We start from the raw sequence: 21,265 nt of genomic DNA on the forward strand, positions 1-21,265 counted from the left end.
GGCCGGTGCTCATCTCCATTTCAAAGCCGAAGAGCCAGCGCTTGTCCGAGGACATCTCCGTGGTCATGTGGCCGGCATGACTAGACGCCAAAGGCGCACGGAGCGCTGTTACCTTCCCACCGTAGTGGTCCCCATTTTTCTCCTTGCATTTTTACGTGCTTCTGAACTGCTAGGTGGGCAGAAGCTGGGACAAGTAACAGGCGCTCACTCTGTTACTAACTTATCAACTGCAGTGACTCATTTAGCAACTGTAGCAAGAAAGGTCGTAAGATGGGGCAAAACTTAACAACTGTCTCAACAACAGAAATTTTGGCCTCAATTGTGGTCATACGTAAGGGACTACCTGTGTAGTGATTAAAACAAAGAATAAAAGATGACACAAACCAGACAAAAGCAAAGAAGGGGCCCTCAATCAGCCTTGTCAAAGGCCGGGGGGGGGGGGGAAAGAGCCAGGCTGTCAGACTCTCCAGAGTACAGCACAGAGAGAGGGAGAAACCCACCTGGGGGGGGCTGGTTCCAGTGGGCAGGTGCTGCCAAAGGGAAGGGGTGTTTCTGGGGTCTAACTGAAAGATGACAGTTGAGGGAACCCAGACATGCCAACCTTGCCAGATCAAAATAGGCAGCTAATATGGGAAATAGGCAGCCTTCAACTAACCAGGCCCCATGCCCGATAGGGTTTTATAGGTAATAATCAGCACCTTGAACTGCACCAGGAAGCAACCTGACAGCCAGCGCAGCTCGAAGAGCAGACATGGGCCTAACAAAGCATGCCCATCGCTGCCCCGGTTCAAGCTTCCAGATGCAGCAAGTCCGGATGCTAATTCCGGTCCCGTATCTATTATGGCAGTGTGATTACATGACCTCATCTGCAAGAGTGAAGCATACATGCCTGCTTGCTTGTCCTTCTCTGCCTCATCGTGTTGGGGAAATCACATTCAAAGGAATTTTTAAAAAATCAGAATTTGTAGGTCCAAAACCCACAGTGAGAACTTTTAGACTCATCCAGTCATTCTGTCATCAAGTGGCTATTGTTTTGAAAAGGATATCTTACGATAATTTCACTGAAAAACAGGTGAATTGGAATTTAGTTGGGAGCTGTAATGGAGTTTTAAAAAGGATACTTATCACATCATGTGACATTTTAATCAGGCCAAGAATGTCTCACTGAACTAATCTAATCTCCAATATGAGCTATAGATAACTCCTCATGTCTTCCTTTCCCCATCAGTAATAATACTCATTTCCTTTGCATGTGAAGAAGCGATCACTCTCAGAGGTGTATGTATCACACACGTGTTCACGTTTCCCTTGCCACCATTTTTTTATGTTGTGTCTTTCATACCGCAACGAGGAAAGCAAGGCCATTGTTTTGTGAGTCTGGGGCTCGGCACGGTTGCCATGGCAGATCCTTTGAGCAAGGATAAAGAGCAGCTGTGCGCCTGCTCAGAGGCAGCACTGCACATCTTGCGCTAACCAGCTGCGGCAGCCATTCAAAGCAGCCACTGCCAAGACGAGGGAGGGAGAGCAGGTATTTCAATCTTTGCTTTGTTGGGATTCCCTGAGGAGTGATCCGGAATGCAAAGAGGCCGTGCCCTGCCTTACGGCCACGGGCCCTCTGCTCGACACAGCAGTCGCCAGAGCCTGGGCGGAGAACAGGTGATCTCTCCAGCCCTTTTCTGGACCGGAGGCTGTTCTGAGCAATCGCCCTGGGCTGGGGGGTGGCGGGGGGGGGGACTAGGCAAGACTTTGCTTTGGGGAAAGAGGAGCTGATGTCACTTGAGCCAGAGGGAAGCTCCTTCTGGCAGCTGTCAGAAGGCAGTGGGGGACCTTCAGCTTCCGTAGATACTGCAAGGGCGGAAATGTATCTGATCCAAACATTTTCAGTGGATTTTAAAAAGCATTCTGATTACCACATCGGAATACAAAGTTCACCTGAGGATAATATGGAGGAAATGGAAAGATGGGTGTTAAGACCTTTTATTTTTCAGCAGAAAATGGTTTTGCTTTTATTGAAGCTTTGGTAAACACACCCGCTATGGGATTGAGGGCAAAAGATGTTTTTTTCAGGTGTCATAATTTTGACTGACTTTTGACTGACGAAATAGTGCTTCCCCTGCCCACCGTGCTTATTTAGCCTGCATTCTTACGCCATTTCTTTAGTTCGCTGCATACAAATATCCTGACTCTTCATAGCAATGCTTCATGGTTTATATGACTATGAAACCCCACAGCTACGTAATCTCCCTTCCTTACTGGGATCAAGAACGGTTGCTTGACCATATCTAAAAGCTTGCAATTATGGGATTGATGTCACATTATCTTGAGAACATCATGTCACAGCAGCGACCTGCTGAAATTCTGGGGTTAGATGGCTTGATGTATATCATTACTCCCCTGGTATTTTTACTCTGCTCACTGTTGCAGCCTGTTCTAAAGCTGTAGAACCAAATAAGAGATCAACATAAATGATGACGTTGACCAGAAATACTGTGCAATAGAGGTTCTGCTTTCTGCCCCATCTCTTTCCAGCCAAGGCCAGCTTTGGGGCTGAGATGCGGTTTTTGTCTCTGTGTGGGAAGTTACACAGAACGGACTAGAAAATAAATAAGGACCAGGAGCTTTCTTGAGGGTATGGAGGATAGAAAAGGTGAAGAAGGCAGCTAGCTACACCTGCACCTTCCTGGCCCTGGTCCTCTTTGTCTTACATGAGATATGCATAAAACTGAGGCAGACCTTTGATAGTGCAGGCACGGTGGCCATCTTGACTTGTTTGACCATGTCACTGTGGATGTTCCTGAGACGCCGCTGCTCTTGGAAGGACCTGGAGCGTTACGGTTTGAAATTATCCCTTCCCTTGCCAGTCCTATCCATAGATACGTGGAGAGAGTGTAAAGGAGATATTACAGTCCTCAGGAAAGTACGTCACCATTTTTCTTTGAAGAAACCTCTTGGTATTATTACCTCTTCTGTTATTACTGCTTATTTTTATTTAATAACATTATTGTTCTTCTATTTCTATCAATTGCAGATTTCGTGAGAAAAGGTGTAGCTAAAGACAACTTAATTAGTTGTGTCAGATAGTAAGAATGTGATATTGATTCATGAATTTTTAATTTTGTAGTTTTGACTCATGTGGATTGCTGGGGGGGGGGGAAATCACATTCAGCCAAACTATGTGCTTCAAAAGAGCTCTGTTATCCATAACCTTTCCTATTTTCCCCCGGGAAGGAGGAAGGCTTCATTAGCAAGATGCTCACGGTTTGCACGAAGAAGATGATACTTTTGGCCCCTTTACTCCTCATGATGGGGCTGATTTCTACGAAGGCCGCTACGGCTGAGGAAGAATCAGGAACAGCAATTCCTGCTGAAAGTAAGCATTAAATTTCATCTGTCCTCTCAACACCTCAGCAGGTCTACCTGTATGCGGTTGTGAGGTAAACCTAGGTTTGCAGACAGAGTGTGCTCCTAAAAAAGCCAACAACTACATCCCACTTATTGCATTGTGATGTGCTTCAAGGGCTTGGAACAGGCAGATGCAGCCACCGTGTTGTTGTTCTTTATGCACACACAGAGCTTCCGGGTGGGCCCGAAATCTTTGGTCTCCAGGTGGATCCCAAACGGCAGTTGCCTTGCGCACAATATAATTTTGCTCGGCTGCAAAAGATGAAACTGGCACTTTTCAACCCCAAATCACATCCAGCAGCGTGTGTCCCTCTCGGATATGCTCATTGCAACTGTCTTTATTGTATACATACTTTTCTATATAGTTGTGATTTGGTGTGTGTGCTCCAGACTAACACACCTGCAAGATTTTTAGTTGCATTCTAAAACTATGTTTTTGCTAGTTTAGTATCATAATAAACTACGTAGTATATATACTATATATATACATACATACATATACACACACACACACACGTGTGTGTGTGTGTGTGTTGGGAAGCATAAATTGAGTATGTTCACATTATAATACAGCCCAACCAAATTCTTAACAGTTACTCCTAGCCTTACAACCAGTATTGAGCCAAAAATTTCTGTTACTAAGTGAAACAGTTGTTCAGTGAGTTTTGCCCTATTTTATGACCTTTCTTGCCAAAGTTGTTAAGCAAGTCATTGCAGTTGTTAAGTTAGTAACACAGTTGTGAAGAGAATTGGGTTTTTCCCCATGACTTTGCTTGTCTGAAGGTCATAAAAGGTGACCACGTGACCCCGGGACACTGCAACTGTCACAAGCAGGTGACAACGGGGATGCTGTAACGGTCATAAACGTGAAAAACGGTCCTAAGTCGCTTTCCTCAGTGCCATTGTAACTTTGGATGGTCACTAAATGAACTGTTATAAGTCAAGGACTGCCTGTATTTGTTCTTGAACCAGAGTCGGCGGTATAGTCGGTGGTATAGGGTTTCCTGAAATGGTATAGGGTTTCCTGCCTGAGCAGGGGGTTGGACTAGATGACCTCCAAGGTCCCTTCCAACTACTACTACTACTACTACTACTACTACTTATTATTATTATTATTATTATTATTATTATTATTATTATTATTATTATTATTATTATTATTATTATTATTATCAAAGGAAAGCTTGCTTGGGCTACTTTGGAAACTTCATTGCACTCCACAGAGCAGTGTTTCTGAACCTCAGCAGTTTTAAGGTGTGTGGACATCAATTCCCAGAATTCTCTAGCCTTGTTGTCTAGGCAGTTCTGGGAATTGAAATCTGCACGTTGTAAAATTGCTGCGTTGTGGAACACCCCTCTGCATCCTGAAACCTCAAATGGTCTTCACTGAACCTAAAGCTGGAGGCCATCTTTGGTTAAACCATTTTTAGCTCAAGGGATGTACTTGTATTAATTTTGGGCCAATGCTATTTCCTATCCTTCTAAGCACCTTTGATCAAAGGAGAGGTGTAAATTAGCCTTCCAAGGTTTTACTGTTATAAATTTGGAAGCTAATTAAATACATTCGTTGAATTTTTTTCATTACAACTTTTTAAATGTCTTGGGGAAGCCAAAGAAGGATGATCAAGGCTTTTGGCATGAATTTTCTGCTTCATTGTTGTTTTTTTTAAAGAAATAATGCAATGATTATGAATTGCCACCAGAGGCAGTAATTTGATTGCAAGCCGCTTCCAGCACAATTTAAAAATATTTTGATTAGTATAATGCACCATCAAAGAAATATTGTACCATCTGTGAATTATTTCTATAATTATTTCCTGATGACATGCTCAGGTGGAATGATAGGCAGTTTTATGGCATGAAAAGCAGAGTCACAAATTCAGAATCCAAATTCTCAGGAAAGCAGGTATTGTAGAAGAACGAATGTTGCATAATATATTTGAAACTGTAGCAAAACATTCTTTCATTCCTGTTTAATTTCTTGCTTGATAAAATAATAAAAGGTTGGAACTTGTGGGCAATTATTCACTGAAATGTATTCAACCAAGATCCCTTTCCCATCAGGGATCAAGTCTCTCATTTACAGTATATAAATATACTGTATATAGGTAAATTTCCTGGCCATATTTCTTCCCCCCAGGCTAACTTTTTTAGGCTTTTCTGTCTAGTAAAAACGCCTGCTTATTCTGCTCTTGTCCAGGCAGTGGATCGCCTTCCCTTTTTTTTTGATAGCATCTGTCTGCACGTGGCTGTAATATTTAACTTTGCAGAAATATGTTTACATGTTTTATGATTGTAATGTTTTATGGGAACTTTTAAAACAAAAAGAAATATGTTTACATGTTTTATGATTGTGATGTTTTATGGGAACTTTTAAAACAAAAAGAAATATGTTTACATGTTTTATGATTGTGATGTTTTATGGGAACTTTTAAAACAAAAATTCTACGAAAGATGCTGTAATTCTTTTCACATATTAAGCCAAAGGCTCTTTCCAGAATTTGGGAGAAGCAGCTTTTGACCACTCTCCGGACAGGGAAGTTAAAGTGAATTGCCTTGGTGCTGCTTCTGGCAACGTTGCCATAGCTGCCAAATGCAAGTTCCAACCGAGGGGGTCTCTTCTCAGCCTCTCCAGCCTTTTTGAGGGGTGTCTGAACCCTTCGGAGAATGAAAGTGAACCGTAACATAAAGACGGGGAATTCCTGGTCCAGGGACGGGTTCACACCATACACTCTTTCCAAAGCCTTCCTTCTGCCTCGCCTCTTCTGCCCTCCAACTTTCAGGGTTCAGAAAAAGGATTGGAAAGTCCCTCCCTCCCTCTCCTCCCTCCCCTTCCTTCCCTCCCTCCCTCCCTTCCTATAGAAGAAAACATGGTCCCCTTGTCAGAACAAAGGCTGGAGCCTCATTCCCCCTTCTTCTGATTCAGAGACGGGCACAATACCGTCCCCTCGAAAGCCGACGGGCTGACTTCCTGTCTTTGCTGTAGACGCTTGCGCACGTTCTGTAGCATTTCATGTTCTTGAAGTGTTCCTATTAAAATCTCCTTCCAGGTCGCCCGTGCGTGGACTGCCATGCCTTTGAATTCATGCAGAGGGCTTTGCAAGATCTAAAGAAGACAGCGTACAGCTTAGATTCCCGAGTATGACATTTATTCATTTAATTCATTTGCCGCCCATCTTGTTTCGAAGCGGCTTTTGCCGCTGTTAATGCACATTTGCACAGTGTCTGAAGACAGGTAGCCGGCTTCCCTGGACACGGGCTGCAGGAAATGCCATGAGTACCAGGGTTGTTAGGTGGCAGCAGAACATTCACTTCCTGTTTTCTACCAGGGAGGTTGCAGAGGCGAAAGAGCAGCGAATATGGGGCGGGGGGGGAGGGGGGGTGCGTGGATGCAATAGTGGTTTCGCCACAAGCTCCTCTCCTCCGCACTCAGGACCCCAGGATGGGTTTGCCAGCTGTTTTTAAAGGACTTAAGACCACGTTCCCCTTCATCTGATCTGGTCCAGGCAGCCCTGGTCCATTTATCTGTCTCTGGCTGTGGCAGATTTAAAGAAATATTCTTCCCCCGACAAAGTTTGCTGACCCCTCATTAATCCTCTTGGCGATGAAGAGAGGAGATGCACCGGCCCGCATCCCATCGGCCACTCCAGGCTGTTACAAGCAGGTTGCCTTTCCCTCCCCACCCCCCGTCCCACCCCCCCGGTGGCTGGCACTGCCCTTCTTTGTGTCTTGTGGCCTGGGCTGCAAGAGAGAGCTGGCCTTGGGAGAGGCATCTGCTCTTAAATGCTGCATCTGGGGGGCAGCGCATTCGAGCGAAGCCCTGCTGGAAACATGGGGGCAGCCCAGCCCAGGATGCAGCGGCCTTTGAAAGATGGCCAGAGGCGCGTCTGAAGAAAAGGAGCCAAGGAGGGGAGCTCTCTGGAGCGGCTGAGGGGCTGGGCTGCCCAAGACCTCCGTTAAAAGGGGCCCAGATTCTGACAGTGGCCTCTGTTCCAAAGGAGCGCCTCATAAGTCCTGCGATGCTTTGCATGGTGAGGGGCCCTGCTGCCATTTTGCCTCCCCGAATCCCAGTTGGGTGCTCCTGAGTGCTGCTGGCTGTGACTAACCGCAGCTGCACCCCTTGCCATGCCCTCCATGCGGCAGGAGTTAGTTTGGGCAGCTGAGCTCGGGTGAAAAGATCAGTTCAGCTCAGCGGTGGGATTCAAATATGGGAACCGGTTCTCTGGATCCCGCTTCTGGAAGTCCATTCTGGGCGACAAGAAATTAGCCACCAGTTCTGCCGGAGTGGCGCGAACCGGCCGAATCCCACCACCGGTTCAGCTGAAGCGAGGAGCTGCGGGCCCAGGCCGAGGGGAGGGGGAGGGGGGCTCGGGCAGAAGGGAGCGCTCCATATGTTTTTGCAACCTCTGCGTAGTTCGGTAGGTGTGAACGGTCGCAGGAGCTGTTTCTGAACGGAGAGCTCACCCTCGGCTGGGAAAACGTTGGCTTGTGTCCGAATGTAGCCTGGCTAAGGGAGACTTGAGGAGGGGCCGGCGATGAAATGGGGCAGGGTCTCCCATTGTGTCACAGAGCTCCCTCTTGATTCGCCCCGTGTCCCTTCCCTGCCTCACGACTCTCAGCCGGGCAACTTGAAAACCGATTCAGGCCCCCATCCTGGGCATGACTTGCCCAATCCTCCCCCCCCCCTTGGATTCTGGTCATTCTTGCCGGCTGGCGAGGCCGTGGGACGCAGGCCGAGGAACCGGCCATTGATCCTTGTTGCCCTTAAAATCGTCCCACCCGACTAGAGTCACCAGGAGTCGGGAGAGCTCCCTTGCTGGCGCTTGGCCCTCCTTTCCTGCCCACTCAGGGTCCAGAGGAGGGCCTGCTGGCCTCGCCATTTGGCTGTGGTTTTGTCTGGTTTCTGATTCTTTAGAAGAGCAACTGCCTCTCTGGATATTTTCAAGTAAAACTGGAAAGCCGAACGGTCCAGGGGTTCTTCTAATTCAGCGATTAGAAACTGCGGTTCAGTGGCCGCGGGACGCTTTTCTGCCGCTGCTCCTCATCCGTTGGACGGAGTAGGAAAGCGAAGGCTGGGGGGGGGACGCTTAGTAGCTTTTTAAGCACCTTCCCACCCCAGCAGGAAGATGGCAATTAGTTGGTAGTTCTGCTGCATTGTTAGATAACCATAGTTAAAATAAGGACAGCCACATTTTTGTGTTGTAAGATTTGTCTTAAACCAGAGGTCCCCAACCTTGGCAACTTTAAGACTTGTGGACTTCAACTCCCAGAATTCTCCAGCCAGCCATGCTGGCTGGGGAATTCTGGGAGTTGAAGTCCACAGGTCTTAAAATTGCCAAGGTTGGGGACCCCTGTCTTAAACTAAGCATAAATCAGAATTTGAAAATCGTGTTCCATTTTTTATTTATTTATTTATTTATTTATTTATTTATTTATTTATTTATTTATTTATTTATTTATTTTTGCACTTGGTTTGTTTGCTTTTGTAACAAGGAGGGACTGTCACGAGAAATGGACTAACCTGCTTTGTCCCCTGCTCTCCTCCTCCTCCTCTCCTCCCCAGACAGAGACCTTACTCTTCAAAGTGGAAAAGCGAAGCTTATGTGACTGTTTAGCCGCCAATGCCCTGAACTGAGTCCTCGGAGGATCTTCCGCAGCAGCGCTTCTCCGACGGCTGTTAGGAAAGTAAATAATGCAAGCATGTGAATCCGGCGGCTTCTGAAATTAAGGGCGGAACGTGGATGTGAGATTGTCATGCCTGAATTCAGAGTGTTTTTGTCTTATGTCCACCTGACCTCACCTCATGTCATCAGGAGTTGCAAGGTAATTTCCAGAGAAAGGGGGGGAAAATGGGAGGGACAACGATGGACTTTTGCAAAACGTTAAAAGCTTTGTTTTCAGAAGCTTTCTTTTTCAATATTATAATCCCCCCCACCAACCAAAGAAACCTAAAATTAAAATTAATGAGTGAAGTCCACAAGGATCCTAGGGATCTTTCTTTGGGATCCTTCTCCTCACGAGTGTTTCTAGAAGGAATTGGACATTTATACCAAGTAATGTATACAAAGCAAGCTTTGATCATATGCAAAATATGATTTTGATAGTGTGCAAAAGATGTAAAATGAAACAGAATCAAGTCAGGGGCCGAGTCATTTAACATTTAATTATTATTCATTAACTGAACAGTGAAGGGGGAAGAGTTTCAGAAATGATCGGTCATGAGATCGAACGTCTCCTTGAGGTGAGGGAAGGTTTCACTGAGGTAAAAATCCTAAGATGCTCCTGAACGAGGCCTGTGGAGGTGGCCCATCTTCACCTTTTCCTCACAGATCGGGGTGGGGTGGGTGGGGGTGGGGGTGGAATCTCTCTCCATGTCCCCTCCTCCTCCTCCTGCACTGGATGCCCTGAGTAATTTGTAATTCATCTGTTATCTCCTAACCATTTTAGCTGAACACTGTTCTTCCACTATCAGTGTATCATAGACATTATCTGTGCATCATTTCTTTTCGAAGAAATGGGTTTTTGTAAGTCTCTCTGTGTGTGTGTGTGTGTGTAAATGTACAAATGCTCTAGTACTGGGGAAATACACTTTTTAAAATAAAGATCTGAGATCCTGACTTTGGATTGCTATATTCCAATTCATAGGAGGTTTTTTTTTAGAACCATAGATATTTTATGAATTCTTAATATTTCTACGACGTTAATATTTATTGACCTGATTCTGGCTTTAGCAATCTTTTCAGACTGTGCTTCACTCTTCTATTATTACTACAGTGTTCTCAAAGGACACAACTTCAGGTGAATGTCCACTTTAGCTTATAAAGGCTGAAAAATAGCACGTGGCTGATTGCAGAAAAAGCTTGGAAGCATGCCATAAATGAAAGCTACCTTTCAGAAATTAGATTTCAGGGACAGGTCTGCAAAGATCCTGGGATCCAAATACCACTATTTTATTTTGGCCACCAATCCGGATATAGCTTGCCTGATCTTTTTTATTTATTTTTAATCCTCTGTAATAATCTGCATTTGCTTGTATCTGCGATATAAAATTCCCATTTTCATGAGGAACTGGAAAGAGGCCGTGGGGCTCTGTACAATGGCGTTCTGCTTTTAGAAATAGAGAGGAAAGATTAAATACTTGGATAATTGTGGCTTCTGTGCAAAAAAAAGGGGGGGGGGAACAGGCCCAGCATGCTGCAGTGCTGAAATCATCAGCAGGAGAAAGTCTGGATCAGGCCTCAAATCTTTTAGCTACACTTTGGAGAAACGGCAGGAGATTGTGGTATGGCTAAAAATAGAAGAGCCGGCTCCTTCTTCCTCCCCCCCTCCCAATAATTCAACTCTCCCCCCCCCAATAACAATGCTGCAGCTGTTAAAAGAGCAGGAACCACATCCTTGTTTAAGGAGTCTTAATGCATTTATTTAAAACATTGCCGGAAAAGTAACTGTTGCTAAGTTGGTTCATCTCTTGGATGGTTCAGGTTTCTTCTCTTAACTGGATTCAGTGCAACACTGATGTGCGTGTGTGTGCGCGCACGTGCATGCAGATGAATGGATGTGGTGGATGGGTGTGTATGCACATACATACCGGTGGGGAGTTTTAAAATTACATCTGCCTAGCAGGCGGCGAGTGAATTAATCCTTCACCTCCATCAAGAGAGGGGAAACTGTCCCACCCAGGCTTCACTAGCTGGCTAGTCAACATGTTACAGTATTTTAGAACAGAATACAGCTGGAAGGGACCTTGGAGATTGTCTAGTCCAGCCCCCTGCTCAAGCAGGAGAACCTATACCATCACAGACAGGTGAATGTCCAGTCTCTTCTTAAAAACCTCCAGTGATGGGAGTGCCCCCAATTTCTGGAGGCAACTTCTGTTCTACTGGTTGATTGTCCTCACTGTTAGGAAGTTTCTCCTTAATTCCAGATTGCTTCTCTCTTTGGTCAGTTTCCAACCGTTGTTTTCTCGTCCTTTCCTTTGGTGCTTTGGAGAATAATTTGACCCCCTCCTCTTCCTTGTGGCAGCCCCTCGAATACCGGAAGACTGCTTTCATGTCTCCCCTATTTCTTCTTTTCTCTAGACTAGCCAAACCCAAGTCCTGCAGCCGTTCTTCGTATGTTTTGGCCTCCAGGCCTTTGATCATCTTAGTTGCTCTTCTCTGAACTTTTTCCAAACTCTCAACATCTTTTTTGTGTTGTGGTGACCAAAATTGGCTGCAGTATTCCAGGTGTGGCCTCACTGGGGTTTTATAAAGTGGTACTCATACCTCGCATGTTGCTGAATATTTGGCTGAAATGGCAATACAGTATATCACACCCACAGATTCTCCAGTCTAGTAAACATGCCTAATTTTTAAAAATAGCGAGAGCAAAGGGGTCTCTTCCGGAACAGCCCAGGCTGGCTTCTGGTAGTCGCCCCTTGTTTTCAAGCGTGGCCGTCACTGAACGAGGACCGGCCATTTGGGAAGGTCAGGGCGAGGCGGGCTCTCCTCTGGCGCCCGAGCCCTCCCCGGTTCTTCCGGATCGTCACAGATACGATACAGAAAGATCCCGCCAGACGGCCCCGTGGCGCTCTCACTGCCTCACCTGATCCCAGAGCAATAAAGCATGAAATAAAATGGTACGATGTTCCTTGATCCTGTTTCAATTGAACCTGAGCATCAACCCAGCCACTTTCTCTCGCTCTCTGCAACGTAATTTTTTTGTAAAATAAGAATGAACAAAATAAGAGGTGAGTCATTCTGCCTTTTTCAGTTCCACGCTAGCATTTTGCCATCTTCATTAAACCGATTCTTTATTTGGAAGTTCTAAAAAAACCCAACCACTTTGGGCTTTTCTTAGTCTTTGCTAACCTCCCTTCGTTCTGAGCTTTAGCTTTTTAAAAAAAGACAGGCGGTCCTCGACTTACGACCACAATTGAGCCCAAGATTTCTGTTGCTAATTCAGACATTTGTTAAGTGAGTTTTGCCCTGTTTTTACGACCTCACCACGGTTGTTAAGTGAATCACGGCAGTTGCTAAGTTAGGCCCATGGTTCTTAAGGGAATCCCCCACCCCCAGCATCGACTTTGTCAGGTCGCAAAAGCGCATCGTGTGACCCTGCGACAGGGCGACCGTCATAAACAGCAGTTGCCAAGCGTCTGAATTTTGATTACGTGACCACAGGGGAGACTGATGGTCGTAAGTGTGAAAAACGGTCGTAAGTCACTTTTTCCAGTGCCGTTGTAACTTTGTCACTGAACAAACTGTTGTGAGTCGGGGACTCCCTGCGTCTTCTCTGCAGGATGTATTGTTTTTGTGGGAGACCTGGACAACCTCTTGTCCCCCCCTCTCCCTCTAGCCAGACCGGGGGGGCTGGGGGGGTTGGCCACCTGAGCTTCGTGAGGGGTCATCTTGAATCTCAACTGAGTTGTGCTACCCCCCACCCACCCCGTGCAGAGCGGACGTGCCATTTTGGGGGTCCACTTAGACTCGCAACTTCTGCTAGGGGAGCAAGCGGCAGCCCTGGTGAGGGGGGGGGCTTTTGTGCGGGTTCTTCTCACAATCTCCCGCGTAACAACCCCACGGGTGATTTGCTTCATGGCCACAGGGGAAATGTGGCCACATGATGTTTTGCTGAATGTCCACATTGCTTAGGGATGGAATTGCCGGTCCCCGTTGTGGTTGTTAAGTCAGCACTACCTGTGCGTGATAAAAAAAAGCCGGATGACCCAATTCTTTTCAGTCTTGGGTGCGAACGTCTCTCTGAGCCACAAAGCGTGACCTGCAGGTCAATCAGAGAAGAAAGTCGGCCTGGCTGTCTCTTGTGAAACGAACTTCACTTTATAGAAGCCTCAGTCAGATCTTGATTCAAACGTTCCCAGTGAAATGAGAACTACACGGGTTGCAGTAGATTAATGGTCCCATACTCCAAATAAATTATTTCTGGTACTGGCAGTCCTCCTCTTACAAGCTTTGGGGACCGGCATAAAGCATGACGTCACGTGACTGCATTGCTCAGTACCAGCAATCCTGTTTGCCATCATTAAGTGAAGACTATGCCGGTCGTTAAGTGGGGCTGTCACATGATAATGGCTTCTGACTTCCTGCCGGCTTCCCCATTGACTTGGCTGATGGGAAGCCCGGCTGGGAATGTCAGAATTATGGATCGTGTGACCTCAGGGATGCTGCAGCCAGGAGTCTGAGAAGCGGTCATAACTACCTCGTGTTCAACGCCGTTGTAAGGTTAAATGGTCACTGAACAAGTGGTTGTAACCCAAGGACCACCTGTAGATGTTTTGTAAACAGAGGCCACCACACAAAGCTTGCAGAAGGAGCTCACCATCCCTGGGCTGAGCGGCTGCCGGTGCCGGCCGGGGGCGAGGCAGCTTTTCCAGTTCAGAGGTGCAAGTCGGGACTTACAGAACTGCCCTGCCCTGGCGGTCATTCCATCCAACAGATTTCAGAGAAATAGAAGTCCATTCACCCTCCTAACCATCGTAACAGGGGGGAAATTGCATTGCCTGAATTGCTGTTGTTCAGGGATATCATTCAGCGGAAGTAAGAATATACCACGTGTTCCGTCCTCTGTAACCCAATGTCAGAAGAGCAGGAAACATTTGAAATGATTTCTGTTTAAATGCTTCAATCCAAAACAGCAGTGACCTTTACATGACACGTGCTCTGCTTCCTCCGAGGAGGACCAGATTTAATTTAATCTGTTGATTAATATAAATTTCCCATTTGAAACACTTTGGGCCACTGTTCAATAGCACTTTCCAGTCACTTGTACTGTACATAAATTAAACTTCTCCTGCCCCGAGTGCTTGTTAGTTTCCATGTCGTTTCAGAAGCTCCAGCACAAATTATCCTATTGAATAGTTGGAACCAATCATTTCACAGCCGGTTAAATCCTGAGTTCCCTCCGGGGCAAAACCGATCTCAGCATCGCTTGATGGGTCAGTTGTTTGCAACTCCCACTATTCACGTAGGCGGAATCAGTCGGTGGCCTGGGATGCAGCTGGCTATTTGCTGTTATCTATGGTCAGATGCAAAAGATCACATCCAATTAAACTGGTTTATTGCTAAACAGCCCACGCACAGGAACCTTCTCAACAAACAGTTGGCACCTGCTCGGAGTTAGATAAAGGTCAACGGAACTCAAGGGGTTTGGGCTCAGCTCGCTTGTGGCTACGTAGGGATTCTAGGCTGCCCCCTTTTTGGACTCCACCCCCGCATTCTGCCACTCCTTTCCGTGTCTATAAATTTAATAAACCTAAACCTCTGTCACTGCTTTCTTCTGACTTTGCCCCCTTAAGTCAAGACACGGGGGCTGGTGGGCCTGAAAGCCCCGCTCCGCCAGTCCGCAGGCCCTTCAGAATTAAGGCTGATCTCAATCCACCACATCCCATCACTTGGTTATGAGCGTGTCATGACAGCCGGCTTGCCATTTTTGTAACTATACTGAATACAGGAATGCAGGTAACACTTTTAACACTTACAGACTGAATTTACACCCTGTATTAAACCACGTTTTGATTCTGATTTGCTTAAATCTTAATTGGCTTATGTTAGACAATAAGCAATGGCTTGCAAATTACAAAGGCCAGGTTCACACATCAAACCCCACAAGCCTTATACTGACGTATCAATCCCATCGGGTGGAATAGAGTTGCCCTGAGAGTGGGACAGCAGTCTGTAAATTTGGTAAATAAAGGAAAACTGAAATTTAATCCAAAGAAAAGGAGTTCTGAAGGCGACAGCTTCTTCTAGATGGCACCGATTCCCTGAAGAAGATAATTGAGTTTGGATGCAGTCCTAGATGTTGTTTGGCTCTGAATATGAAGCTTAAACTGCAAATCAGAATGCCATTTATCTAGCCTAATGAGGGCCTGGCTGTTAATTCTGTTTTTATATTAACACTGCCAATGCATCTTCCTTTTTGCTTAGAATAATTTGGGATGTAGCTCAACTCAGTGTAAATTAAGAGGCATAGGTGCCTGGAGGTGAGGAACAAATGATTCAATGTGTGCCGTGCTATTAAGAGCAAACGTCACCAGACTGTCGCTGATGTTTGAATCTCTGTGTGGTCCTCGTGATTTGGTGTGCCTACTATCAAAATTCACCCATTTGGAAGTATTTTCTGCAGTGCATCCCCCCATAAACGGCGAGTTCAGAGTTAACATGCGACAGCTTAACTATCTTTTACTGACTTAGAGGCAACTGGCTCAGTTCACGTGAGAAACCCAAGCCAGTCAGGTAGCTTGACTGCAAGGTACAGAGAGACGAGAAAGTGCGATTTCAGCCCCGCTCAAGGGCACCTTTGGCGCCCGCCTGCTGGAAGAGGGTGAGCTTGGCAGGGGCAGGGCTTGGCCAGAGGGCCCGCTCACGGAGCCGGCGCCAGGTCTGTCCACCAATGTGAAATCAAGAACAAAACTGGGTGCTTTCTTCACAGCGTCGATTCCTTCCTTTTAGAATTAAGGGCGGCCTGGATCAAAACCTAGAAGAAACCACATCTCAGGTTTTACTCAGCTTTATCCTAGATCACAGGTCTGCAACCTGCGGCTCCGGAGCCGCATGCGGCTCTTTCAGCCATCTCCTGTGGCTCCCAGTCCTCTGCCATGTGCAGTCCCCCCCAAAAAAAGTGGGACTAAAAAAGTTCAACCAATCAATTCAAATATGCAGGGTAGGTGCATATCTCACCTTGGCTCCACTCTTCAGTCAAACCTTGTTCTGCGCATGTGCACATGTACGCACATGCGCACACATTTTTTGTGGCTCCCATTTTTTCCTTTTGTGAGGGAACCAGTTCCGAGTGGCTCTTTCACTGTTTCAGGTTGCTGACCCCTGTCCTAGATAGTGGAGAATTACTTGGAAGTTATCCAAGTCAGCCATTCTTTGATTTCAATGCCTTTAATCCCATCACTCTAGGGACACTCCAATCTGTAAAAACTTATTTTATTTCCAGAACCTTGAAGAAGAAAAATCCCCATCGCTTGGTCAACTTCGCAAGGTTCAAGTCCCTATTAAGTTTTGCTTGGCAATTCACCTTTCTAATAGCAGTTCTGTCAGACGCTGAGGGGATGAAAACGACCCAGGGGGCCTGACGGCTACTTTTCCTTATTTCCTTCCATTCTGTTTCCTTCTGCGGTTCTTACGCTGGAGACCTGAGAAGAAGGCTCTTAATCTGCGTAAGACACTTTGGACATTCCCCCCCCCCCCCCGACTAAGTAACTGGTTAAATGTTTCTGAAATGTTTTATTTAAACCAAATAACACAAGACCTCTTCCCCAAATCTCTTGGGGCCAGTTTGGTCCATTGGTTAAGGCACCAGCTAGAAACCAGGAGACGGAGAGTTCTAGTCTCTCCTTAGGCAGGGAAGCCAGCTGGGTGACTTTAGGCCAGTCCCTCTCTCTCAGCCCAGCCCACCTCGGAGGGTTGTTGTGGGGAAAATAAGAAGAGAAAGGTGCGTCGGTGGATATGTTCTCTGTCTTGAGTTATTTATAAAATAATAAATACAGGATAAAAAAGAAAAATAATTAATTACAGCCTACATCTCATCCCATTCATTATTCAGTTGTTGATGGAATTTGCCGTAAAACCGGAACAATATGCTCAAATGAGCCATTTATCCTTGATGAACCATGGCCGTCACAGGAATACGGAAGGCGAGTCTCGCACCCTTTCTGAACTGCCCGGGGACCCGCCTCAGCTTCAATATCTATATATCACATTTTGTGCTTTCAAAATATGCACCACCGTTTGGACAAATTCCTGCAATTTCCTTGGCAGCCTTTCTCTAGAGTAGTTTTCCCCGCTTCCTTCTTCCTAAAGCTGAGAGAGTAACTGGTCCCGGCTGGCTTTTTCCTAAAGACAGTACGAATCAAGCATAAAATGCACAATCTCAATTACTTTTTACATGGTTCTGCTTTTGATAACCATGGGTTGCTCTGTGAGGGAAACTGGCAGCTACTAAGTGTGCAGGAGTGTGAGGGGGAGGGAGGGGGAGGGAGAGGCAGACAGAAATACAGTGTGTGTGTGTGTGTGCGCGCGTGTAGATGGATGGATGGATGGATGGATAAGAAAAAACCATTTACTCATGGCCACAGACCCTCCTCCAGCCTTCTGGACTCCTCCTGGGGGGGGGGGCTGTATGGAAACCGGGGAAGAGGAAGCCTCGGCTCCGTCTCTTTCTGGCTTCCGAGCTTCGCTTCTAGGCCTTCGGTTGACCGTCGCCCCTTCTCTCCGTCCTCCCTGGGCTTTCACAAGCTCTCCTGGAGGGAGGCCATCCTTTCCACCGGGCGGAGAGCTGAGCTGACGGGGCGGGGGCGCCGAGGGGGGGTTTCCTGCCCCCCGCCCTAAGCGCGCCCGGAGACCCGCTTTCGCGGCCCGGCCCACGCACGGGGGGAGGGGGAGGGGCGGGCGCCCCCACACGAGGCCGGGGGGGCAGCCGGCGGGGCCTCCCGGCGCAGAGAAAGCGAGCGGGAAAGGCCGCCGCTGCCCCGGGGGGCTCCGCGGGACCCGGGCGGCGGTTCGAGGGCCGGGGCCGGCTTAACAGGCCGCCCCTTCGGCAAGGCGGATTGGAGGCTGGGGCGCCGCGGCCTTCTTCCCAGCTCGGCCCAGCCGGCCCGGGAGGCTGCGTGGCGCCCGCGGGGAGCCCCGATGCCCGGCCGGCCTTCCTCGCCGCACCTGCCCCGGCGCCTCGCTCGGCCCCCTCCCTCCTGCCGGGCCCGAGGGGGGGCAATACCCCGGCCCTGATTGGCCAGCGTCGGCCCAATGGCGGAGCTGCTCTACCCCCCCCCCCGCCCCGCCCGGTCACCCGCTCTCCCTGCGAAGGCTCCGGGAGGGGCTCGGGCCGCTGCCCCGGGTGGCCCGAGGGGAAGGCCGAGGCCTGGGCTGACGGGGGCGGGGGACCCGTCCCGTCTGCGCCAGAGGCTGCAGCCCAGGCGAGGGCCGCCTGCGTCCGCCTCCCCCCTCCCGTCCCCTCGGGGCTCCCAGTGGGGAGGGGGCCACACCTGGGCAGACTCCCCGGGGAAGGAGGCCGGAGACGCGGCTCCCTGGCCGGCCAGGATCAACTTTTCCGGGGGGGAGGGGTTTGCAGCAGATCGAAGAGCCGGTTCCGGCGCTCGAATCCCGAAGCTCCGACTTCCTCGGTCGAGAGGCGCACGTCGGGCTTCTGTAAAGGCTGGGGCGATCCTGCGGAGATCCCGCCAGATCCCCGATCCTTTGGGGGGGAGCGGTGGGGTCCCGCAACGTTGCGAACCGCGAGGACTGGAACCCTCGGAAGCCTTTTGGGTCCCGCCCGCGGCCTCCCCCCTCGGAGCCGTCTGGGGCGGGGGCGCCGCGCTCTGCAGTTCGGCCAGAGCGGAGCAAGGGCGGCGGGGGGGCTCTGGCGGCCCCGCGCAGTTACCGCAGTGGGGAAATGACTCGTCCGGCCCCGCGGAGGGAGGCAGGCCGGGAGGCGCCGGAGTCGGGCCCGGGGCCCTTGCGGGGGGGGGCGGCCTCCCAGGGCCCGGGTTCCAAGGAAGCTGCGCAGGACTGCGGCATCCAGAAAGCAAAACTTTCCGCCGCGTCATCCTAAGGCGGCAGAAGCCGAGCCAGCGCCGTCGGCTGCCCGGGAGCCCTCGCTGGGCCGGGCCGGGCGAGGACCCCGTGAGAGGGGCGCTTCCCCGCCCCGCCTGCCCGCCGGCCCCCCTCGGCCCTTCGCCCTGCCCAGCCAGCCTCCCCCGCGGGCGTTCGGCGTCCCGTTTGGCGACGGCAGAGCGGAGAAGCGCCCCGAAGCGGAGAGGGAAGCCGCGGCCGCCCAGCCCGGAGCTCCTGCGGAGGAGCCGGGAGCCGCGCGGGCTTGGCACAAAAGGCAACCGGCCCACGTGCGCCGCAGGGCGGACCGCCTCCGCCACACCGCCCCGGTCCGGAATTGCGGCCCCTCCAGCCGCCCGACAGCGCCGAGGAAGGCCGAGCGATTGGCCGGGCAGGCCCGCGAGGGGGCGGGTCCGGGCCCCCGCCGAGCGCCTGCGCCCCTCCGGCCGGCGAAGCGGGGAGCGCGCGGGGGCCGGCCGGGCCGGTGAGCGGGGCGCTAGGACCCGGGGGGAGCGCGGGCCCGACTGCAGCGCCGCGGCTGCCTTATAAATTCCCCCCAAATGCGGCGGAGCTCTTTTCTGCCGCCGCCGCCGCCTCGCCCGCCCGCCCGCCGCCCCCGCCGCGGTCCTTCGGCAGCGCCCGCGCTCCGCCCGCGGCCCGTTTGCATGAATTGTCCGCCCGCCGAGATGGTTTGCGAGACCAAGATCGTGGCGGAGGAGCGCGAGTCGCTCGGCGGGGCCGCCGCCAAGGAGAGCCGCCTGCTGGCCGCCGCCGCCGCCGCCGCCGCCGCCGCGCAGATGTGGCCGCCCGGGGCCGCCGCCTCGCCGCCCGCCGCGCCCGGGGCCGGTCCCGGGGAGAGGGCGGCGGGCACGGCGGGGCTCTGCATCCGGCCCTTCCACCCGGCGGAGGGCGAGGCGGTGCGGCGCATCTTCTACGAGGGCATCCTGGAGCGCATCCCCAACACCGCCTTCCGCGGCCTCAAGGACCAGCCCTTGGCCCAGCTGCTCTACGCCGCCCTGGCCGGTGAGTGAGTGGGCGGGGGCGGCGGCGGGCCGGGACGGCGCTGGGGACGCCCGCCGGCAGGAGGCGGCGGCCGGGGCCCTCTCGCGCCCGCCGGGAAAGCGCCGAGGCCGGGCCGGTCGGCTGGTGAGGGACGCGGGGCCGCCTCCGCCTCCCCGCTCGGCCCCGCGGCGCCTCTCCGGTCAGGCGAGCCCGCGAAGACCTCCCCCGGCAGCTCGAGCGGCGGCGGCGGCGCCCTTCGCACTGCGGCGGCGGCGGGCGGGCCGGGCGAGGGCTGGAAGGCGGAGCGGCCGGCGGGGCTGCCCGTGCCGGCCGGGGGCGAGGCGGCCTGGCCGGCGCGGCTGAGGCGGGCGGGCGGGCGGCGAGGGCGGCTCGTCCTGCGCCGGGGAGCTTCGGGCCCTCGGAGGCTCCTCTGGCCGAGCGGCTGCGGCGCCCGGCGAGCTTTCCCCGCCGCCTCCCGCCTGCCTCGGCGGGGCCGTCGGGCTCAGCACCCTGGACAGCGGCGGGCCGGGCGCGGCGAACTGGCCGGGCGGGCCGGGCAAGGCTGGAGCCGGAGTTGCCGAGGCCGACGAGCCCCGATCCGGCCGAGAGGCTGAGTTTGCGCCGAGGCCGCCGCCCGGGAACCTCTCTCGGCTGCGGTAAAGGCGCCTCGGTGTTCGGCTTTGGCGACTTTAGGACTCGTGGACTCCAACTTCCAGAATTCCCAGCCAGCCGGAAGTCTTAACGTCGCCCAGGTTGGACGGCCCGGTAAGGCATCTTTTCTCAACCTGACAAGCTCGAGATGGGCGGCAGTTGGAGCGCAACCATCTCCAACTTGCGGAGGTTGAGAAAAGATGCTCTGGAGCACAGCGGAGTTTATGGAGAAGTTGACATTTTGCCGGTGTGCGCTTAATGGGCAGGGAAAGATCGTTAATGGTTACCAGTTTAAAAATTATATGTGGATGGTACCGTTTGTTGATTTAGTGCATCACCCGCGTACTACTTCAGGGTCCCATGAAAATTTAGCTAAAGTCTTTGCACTTAAGATTTTATGTAGCTTTGTTTAAATACCTTACCTTACTATTCAGGACAGTTTCGGTGTGTTCTGCTAACGGGTAGCAAATAAATAAATTACCTAGGGATCTGCGGTAAAGTTTTGGCACAGGTCCTCCATTTCAAGAAAAGGAAAAGAAATTAAAAATGAACCTTTTTATTTTGTTAAGCAACAAAGTTTGCAAGCCGACAAGGGAAGGAATCCCTTGAGAAGGGTATGATAGTATTCCAGAGAGTTTTTTTCTGAAATAAATGAC

At 50.8% G+C, this 21,265-nt stretch overlaps 2 protein-coding genes across 2 annotated transcripts in view; both read left to right on the forward strand.

The window, feature by feature from the left end:
* The first annotated feature begins 1,429 nt into the window (after positions 1 to 1,429).
* On the forward strand, positions 1,430 to 10,006 carry NICOL1 (NELL2 interacting cell ontogeny regulator 1). The gene is made up of 4 exons (XM_081326537.1): positions 1,430 to 1,528; positions 3,229 to 3,370; positions 6,453 to 6,541; positions 8,966 to 10,006. The coding sequence occupies exons 2-4, from the start codon at positions 3,250 to 3,252 to the stop codon at positions 9,035 to 9,037; spliced, it is 282 nt and encodes a 93-aa protein (XP_081182663.1). The 5' UTR covers positions 1,430 to 1,528; positions 3,229 to 3,249; the 3' UTR covers positions 9,038 to 10,006.
* Positions 10,007 to 19,621: 9,615 nt separating this feature from the next.
* Positions 19,622 to 21,265, forward strand: part of NAT8L (N-acetyltransferase 8 like) — a gene marked incomplete at its 5' end in the record, with an annotated part of 34,060 nt that continues 32,416 nt past the window's right edge. The window contains one exon of the mRNA XM_081327780.1: positions 19,622 to 19,979. Coding sequence (XP_081183906.1) covers positions 19,622 to 19,979 — 358 coding nt within the window. The remainder of the gene's footprint in view (positions 19,980 to 21,265) is intronic.

The sequence above is a fragment of the Vipera berus genome, assembly GCF_964194415.1.
Source record: "Vipera berus genome assembly, chromosome: 4".
NCBI classification, from domain to species: Eukaryota; Metazoa; Chordata; class Lepidosauria; order Squamata; family Viperidae; genus Vipera; species Vipera berus.

Bases quoted from the DNA above. Each gene is read 5' to 3' on its own strand.
- NICOL1 (XM_081326537.1), top strand. From the start codon at position 3,250: ATGCTCACGGTTTGCACGAAGAAGATGATACTTTTGGCCCCTTTACTC. The intron at 3,371-6,452 runs GTAAGCATTAAA...ATCTCCTTCCAG, and splicing joins AACAGCAATTCCTGCTGAAA to GTCGCCCGTGCGTGGACTGC. The intron at 6,542-8,965 runs GTATGACATTTA...TCTCCTCCCCAG, and splicing joins CGTACAGCTTAGATTCCCGA to ACAGAGACCTTACTCTTCAA.